The sequence below is a fragment of the Chrysochloris asiatica genome, unplaced genomic scaffold (genome assembly GCF_000296735.1).
Source record: "Chrysochloris asiatica unplaced genomic scaffold, ChrAsi1.0 scaffold00532, whole genome shotgun sequence".
Classification (NCBI taxonomy): Eukaryota; Metazoa; Chordata; class Mammalia; order Afrosoricida; family Chrysochloridae; genus Chrysochloris; species Chrysochloris asiatica.
This window is the reverse complement of record NW_006409050.1, coordinates 299,814-307,517: the sequence shown is the minus strand read 5'-3', so window position 1 is coordinate 307,517 and position 7,704 is coordinate 299,814. Positions and strand designations below refer to the sequence as shown.

At 37.0% G+C, this 7,704-nt stretch overlaps 1 protein-coding gene across 1 annotated transcript in view; it reads left to right on the top strand.

Annotated features, from left to right (window-relative positions):
* The window catches only part of LOC102819007 (putative leucine-rich repeat-containing protein DDB_G0290503-like), a gene marked incomplete at its 3' end in the record, with an annotated part of 310,097 nt that overhangs the window by 3,278 nt on the left and 299,115 nt on the right, over positions 1-7,704 (top strand). Inside the window, exon 2 of the mRNA XM_006877591.1 lies at positions 412-504. Within this exon, the coding sequence (XP_006877653.1) occupies positions 412-504 (93 nt within the window). The remainder of the gene's footprint in view (positions 1-411; positions 505-7,704) is intronic.

The following is a 7,704-nucleotide window of genomic DNA, read 5'->3' as shown; positions in this document are numbered from 1 at the left end:
GGTGTTGGAGGAGAATATTGAAAGTGCCATGGGCTGCCAGAAGAATCAATAGATCTGTTTTGGAAGAAGTGCAGCCAGTGTGCTCCTTGGAGGCCAAGATGGCCAAACTACGTCTTTCATACTTCTGACATATTGTCAGGAGGGAGCAGTCACTGGAGAAAGATATCATGTTTGGTAAGGTGGATGGTCAAGAAAAAGAGGAAGACCCCAACGAAATGGATTGGCCAAGTGGCAGCATCAATGGACTCAAGCGTGGCAACAATTGTGAGGTTAGTACAGGATCGGGCAGTGTTTCATTCTGCTGTGCATAGGGTCGCTATGAGTCGGTACCAACTCGATCGCACCTAAGAACAACAACAAAACAACTAATTTTAAACTATGAAAGTACTAATTTGCTTTAATTTTTGGTAGGTTGTTTCTAATTTGGAAGAAGCCTATGGAATTGACACTGAACATAGAAAAAAATCATCTATGAAATCTAACAATGAAGAAATATCTTTCTCTGTAAGTACTTATAACCCTAATGTAGAAACATTAGTACTGAAAATACTAAGGTTTCCTTTTTGTGTTTGTAAGTTCTCAACATGATTTTTCCATCCATCAAAACAATCCACATAGGCAATTTGAAAGTCACGAACTGACTTTTTATGCTTTGCTAATACCTATCTTAAAGTTTAAGGCATATCCATATTTTGAACCTAGTTTTAATGCTACTGCCCCTTCTTTTAAACTTTTAAGCATGTTGTTGGCTCTTGCTTTGAGCTGTACATTAATCATCATGTTATAAGGTATTTATCCTCCTATGAAAATACAAAACAATAGAGGAAGTTACTCCATTTTAACAATTGCATTTGTTGTGTTGTTGAAGTAATACACCTATTGAGATGATTATATGGGGTTTTCTCTGTCGACCGATTAATAAAATAAATTATTTTAACATTTTAAAAAATCATCAGCTTTTTTTAACTTTAGTATACGTGTATACATAGAATATTAATCATCTTTGTCAGTTAGAGATTGAATTTGATTCTATATAGTGCAAAATACAAAAAAGAATGGTTTAAAGAAAATAAGGCTCTATTTATTCACTTAATAAGAAATCTGTAATCAGGAAGTGTTTGCTCTGTAACACTTTAAAGAGGGCTTTTGCAACACATTTTCTTAATTCAATACATCATTTGATTTCTTGACTGCTGCTTCCATGAGTGTTGTTGGTGGAACCAAGAAAAATAAGGTCTTTGAGAACTTTAATATTTTCTTTGTTTATCATGATGTTATTTATTGGTCCAGTTGTGAGGATTTTTGTTTTCTTTATGTTTAGGTGCAATCCATACTGAAAGCTGTAATCATTGATCTTCATCAGTGATTTTTAAGTTCTCTTCCCTTCCAGCAAGCAGGTTGCATCATCTGCATATCTTAGGTTGTTAATGAGTCTTCCTCCAATCCTGATGCCAGGTTCTTCTTCATACAGTTTAATCATATGAATTGGATTATTTGCTCAGTATGTTGTTATTGTTAGGTGCCCTCAAGTTGGGTCTGTTTCATGCCAATGCTATGCACAATATCACAAAACATGCCTGGTTATGCTCCCTACTCACAATTTTTGGTTATTTGAGACCATTGCTGTTGTATGTCCAATGTATAATAGATGAAGTCTTGCCATTCTGTCGTTATTTCTTCCAAGAGAATTCTGACTGTATTTCTTTTAAGACAGATTTGTTTGTTCTTGTGGCAGTTCCTGCTACTTTCAATATTCTTTTCAAACACCATAATCCAAATACATCTATTCTTCTACAGTTTTTATTCATTGTCCAACTTTCACAGGCATATGAGGCTTTGGTCAGAGACATCTTAGTCCTTAAACTGGTATCTTTGCTCTTGACATTTTAAAGAGGTCTTTTGCAGCAGATTTACCTAATGCAATATGCCATTTTATTTTTTGATTGCCATATCCATCAGTATTGATTGTGGATCATACAGACTGAAGAAATATAGTGAAATGGTACAACACCAATATAAATGGTTTTAACCATTCAGTATTCTCTCTTCTGTTCTGGCTTTTGCCTTTTGGTCTAAGTACTGGTTCCTCATGAGCCTTATAAAGTGAATACTCATTCTTTGCAGTGTTATCCATAGTTCGTTAATGACTCACACAGTTGAATGCCTTTGCATAGTTAATAAAGCACAACTAAACATCTTTCTGGTGTTTTCTGATTGCAGTCAAGATTCATCTGTCTTTAGCAATGATATCTCTAGTTCCACATTCTGTTACAATTTTTAAAATTGTTTTCAGCAAAATTTTAGTTACATGTGATGTTAATTATATTGTTCGATGATTTCCACATTTCACTGGATCACCTTTCTTTAGAATGGGGGTATAATGAAGGATTTTTTTTTCCAATCAGTTGCCCAGGTAACTGTCTCCCAAATTTCTTGGCATAGGTGAGTGAGCACCTCCCGTGCTGAAACATTTCAATTGTTATTGCATTAATTCCTAGAGCCTTGTTTTTAGCCAATTCCTCCAGTGCTGTCTGGATTCTTCTTTCAGTACTCTCGGATCCTCATCCTATGCTACCTCTTGAAATGGTTGAATATTGACCAATTCTTTTTGGTACAGTGACTTTTTGTATTCCTTCCATCTTCTTTTGATACTTCCTGCTTCATTAAATATTTCCCCTAGAATCCTTCAATATTACAGGTTATTTCAGTTTGAGAAATTCTGAACGTGTTCTTCCCTGTTGGTTTCCCAAATCTAGCCCTTTGCACATTTTATTGTAATACTTGACTTTGTCTTCCCAAGCTGCCCTTTGACATTTTCTGTTTAGCTCACTAATTTCCTCATTTCTTTAAGTTGCTTTAGCTTCTCTCTGTTCAAGCACAAGTTTTAGAGTCTTTTCTGACATCCATTTTTGTCTTTTTTCTCTTCCCTGTCTTTCCAGTGACCTTTTGCTTTCTTTATAGATGATGATGTTCATCTCATCCCACAACTCCTCTGGAGCATCAGTCTGTTCATGACATGGTCTTTAAATTCAGTGGGATATACTTAAAGTCTCATTCTGACTCCTGTGGGCTGTTTTCATTTTCTCCAGCTTCAGCTTTAAAAATGAGCAATTGATGGTCTGTTCCACCCTCAGTTCCTTGTTATGGCTGATGATACTGAGCTTCTCCAGCATCTCTTTCTAACCACTTAGCTGTAGGTTAGTCATACTGTGGTGGCTGCTGTGTTTCTGGAAGCTATACCACTGGTATTTTAAAGACCAGAAGGTTGACCAATGCTGGATAGGTTTCAACAGAGCTTCCAGACTAAGACAAATGAGGAGGAAGAAGAGGTAGACAATTTCTGAGTGTTTAGCCAATGAAAACCTTATTAATAACAGCAGAATATTATAAGATATATGACAGAAGATGAAAGCATTATGAATAGCACCAGGATACTGTCAGATATAATGTTGAACGATGAGTACCTCAGGTTGGAAGGCACTCAAAATATGACTGGGGAAGATTTGCCTCCTCAAAGCTGAGTTTACTATGATGATGAAGGTTTCAGAATCTTCATTTGCTGGTGGGTCACAACTCAAAATGAAGAGAAACAGCTGTAAAAATCCAGTAATTATCAGAACATGGAATGTATAAAGTATGAATCTAGTCAAATTGGAAGTTGTCAAAGATGAAAAGTTGTCAAAGTTGATAAAGATCAATATTAGTGAGCTGAAATGGACTGGCATTGAGCATTTTGAATCTGACAATCATATGGTTTACTATACTGGGGATGACAAATTGAGGAGGAATGGCATCACATTCATCATCAAAAAGAACATTTCAACATTTATTTTGAAGTATAACACTCTCTGTGATAGAATAATACCCATACCTCTACAAGGAAGATGGGTTATTCAAATTTATGCTCCAACCACTAAAGCCAGTGATGATGAATTGAAGAATTCTGTCAATTTCTTCAGTATGAAACTGATCAAACATTCAGTCAAGATGTATTAATAATTATTGGCTATTAGAATGTAAAGGTTGGAAACCAAGAGGAAGGGGATCAGTACTTGGTAAGTTGAACTTATTGATAGAAATGATGCTGGAGAGCGCATGATAGAATTTTTTGTTTTTGTTTTTTAATGTTTTATTGTGAATTATGTCATAGTTTATATGGGAGAACATTAGTTTTATATTCATCCTATCGTGTATCATTTCATTGCCATGGTTACAATCCCCTCCATGCATCATCAGCCAATCACAGGGTATACCCTGCAAGCCTGCCCCCTGCCCCTGGTCGTCAGCACACAGCCCCTATCCCTTTCTGGGTCTAAAGTCCCCAGCTGCTCCATCTCTCCACATCATCGTCTCTGCTTCCATCTCTGATGTCACTGCTTCTCTGGGTAAGGTTCCTCTCTCTACTCTTCTCCCTTGATGGTCCCAGGGACCTCCACTCCTAGACTGCAAAGTTAATCATTCCCCTCCTTGCTATGTAATGTCTACCTTTACATTTCCAACCTTCACAATTGGTCCTGATAACAATTATTCACTATTGTAGCGTGATAGAATTTTACAAGACCAATGCCTTCTTCATTGCAAATACCTTTTTAAAATAACATAAACTATGATTATCCGCAAGGACTTCTCCAGATGGGATACACAGAAATAAAATTGACTACATCTGTGGGAAGAGACAGTGGAAAAGCTCAATATCATCAGCCAAAACAAGATCAGGGCAGATTGTGGAAGACATACAAGACTTGACTTGTATGTTTGAACATGTCTCTGTGACTTCAGGAGTCCTTCAAGCTGAAGCTGAAGAAAATTAAAACAAGTCCATGAGAGCCAAATTATGGTCTTGAACATATCCCATCTGCTTTTAGAGACCATCTGAAGAACAAAATAGATGCATTAGGCACTAATGACTGCAAACCCAAAGAGTTATGGGATGACTATCAAGACTATCATACAGGAAGAAAGCTAAAGATCATACATAATACAAGTAAGAAAGAAAATACCAAAGTGGATGTAAGAAGAGACTCTGGAACTTGCTCTCCAGCATAGGGTTGGTAAAGTCAATGGAAGAAATGAGCAGGTAAAAGAGCTGAACAGAAAAATTTAAAGGGCAGCTCAAGAAGACAAAGGCAGGTATTATAAAGCAATGTGTAAAGACCTGGAGTTCTAATGTGCCAAAAGGGAAGAACATGCTCAGCATTTCTAAAGCTAAAAAAACTGAAGAAAAAAATTCAAATCTTGTCTTGCCTTTTTGAACAGTCTCTGTGACTTCAGGAGTTTTGGTGTGTTGCTGTAAGATAAGCTCTGGACTGCTAAAAGCAAAGTTTTCTGTTGAAACCCACCAGCTGCTTCTTAAAATCCTATATGGGGTCCCTATGAGTTGAAAACAATTCAATGGCATTTATCAACAGCAATATTATGGGCAAAATATTGAATGATTCAGAATCATATGAAGATGGAAGGAGTACACAGAGTCACTGTACCAAACACAAATGGTTTATGTTTAACCATTTCAAGAAGTATTGTATGATCAAGAGTCAGTGATACTTAAGGTGGAAGCCCAAGGTGCACTGAAGACATTGGCAAAGAACTGGATCCAGGAGTTAATGGAATACAAATTCAAGTCTTTCAGCAAAATGTTGTAGCACTGAAAACACTCACTCATCTCTGCCATGAAATTTGGAAGACAGCTACCTGGCAAACTGATTGGAAGAGATCCATATTTCTACCCATTACTAAGAAAAGATGACCCCACTTGATATGGAGATCATTAAGTAATATCATCAATATTGCATGCAAGTAAAATTTTGCTGAAGATAATAAAAAAAAAAAAATGGCTGCAACAATACATTGACAAGGTCAGGTGCACCTTAGTCCTGAAATTGACATCTTTGCTCTTGAACCTGTTAAAGAGGTCTTACACAGCAGATTTGCCTAATGCAATTTATCATTTGATTTCTTGACTGCTGCTTCATTAGTGTTGATAGTGGTTCCAAGCAAAATGAAGCATGACAACTTATCCATTCATCATGATGTTATTTATTGATCTAGTTGTGAGGGTTTTTATTTTCTTTACATTGAAGTGCAAGCCATATTTACCTAGTCCAACGTCCTTCTCCAGGGACTGGTCTCTCCTGATTAACATATTGGAAGTACTAGAGCTGAAGTCTGTCCATTCTGACTTCTCAGGAGCATTCTGGCTGTACTTCTTCCAACATAGATGGAGAAGGATACCATGTTTGGTAAGGTGGATGAGCAGAGAAAAAGAGGAAGAACCCCAGCAAGATGGACTGACAAAGTGGCAGCATCAATGGGCTCAAGCGTGGCAACTATTGTGAGGTTGGCCCAGGACCGGGCAGTGTTTCATTCTGTTGTACGTAGGGTTGCTATGAGTCAGTACCGGCTCGATGGGACCTAACAACAACAACAGTGTTTGTGGTATGGAACATTTTATTTATTATTCACCCTTGAACCATATTTGGGATATTTTAAGTTTTTCACTATTACATACATAAAGATGTTATGAATAATTTCCAGCTTCTGACCCTCTTTTTTGTTTACAACATTCACATTCTGATTAGTCTAAACTACAGATAATAGTGACCTAGACAATATAGGTGGCAGCAAAATGAAAAGAAGGATTTATTTTATATGCAATTTGGAGGTGGAGCTGAGAGTTTACTTGGTACAGAAGTTCCATAACTGGTGTATCTTCTTGGAGTAATTATACCTTTTTTTCACTTGCAAATAAAGCAGGGTTAGGGGATACCTTGACTTTCCAATCGGATGTCACTAGAGACCTGTTAAATTTTAATATAGTTACATAATTGGGCAATCTGAAATGAAAGAAGCTGGTGTAAGGAGAAAGCTGACTTTTGAACATAGCCTCTATCATTTTTCTTTCCCCTATTTCACATTTCATGTGCTACATTTGGTAATGAAGGAACTGTCTTTCTGCATTAGGCAGAAGTTTTTGCTTCTCTTTTCTGTCAGACAGCCCAGTTGCTATCTTTGCCTTATGTGTAGCAACCCTCTTTCATTTGTATCTTGTATCTGTAAGTCTCCAGGCAAAGTTCTGCAAATAGGTTCTTGCTGAACCCCAGCAACATTGGAGGCTGTCTTCCTAATTCCCTTGCTGTTGGCTCACCATTGACTATAGTAGCAGCTTTGGTAGGCCCTGCTGCCACCATTACTCTAAGTACTGTAGATCTTTAGTGATTTTAAAACCAAAATAAAATCCAAACCATTGCCATCAGATTGAATGGACTCATAGCAACCCCATGGAACAAAGTAGAACTGTCATGTAGAGTTTCCAAGTCTTTAAATCTTATGGAAACAAACCGCCGAAGTGTTCTCAGGGAATAGCTGATGGATTCAAACCAATGGCCAGGTGCGTAGTCACTGAATCACCATAGCTTCTTTGTGGTCTACAGGGCCCTAACTAATTAAATGTTTATGTTAGCCTTTTAAAAAAGAATTATTTTTTGTTGTTGAGAATATACACAGAACATACACAAATCCATTAATTTCTCTAAGTACAATTCAGTGACATGGATTACATTCTTGGCTTATGCAACCATTCTCACCCTCTTTTGCTAAATTGTTTCTACCCCACTGACTGAGCATACTGCCAACTAAGGTTTCTGTCTAATCTTTTGAGTTGTTGTCAATTTGATCCTATATAGGTACCTTTTTTTTTTTTTTTTT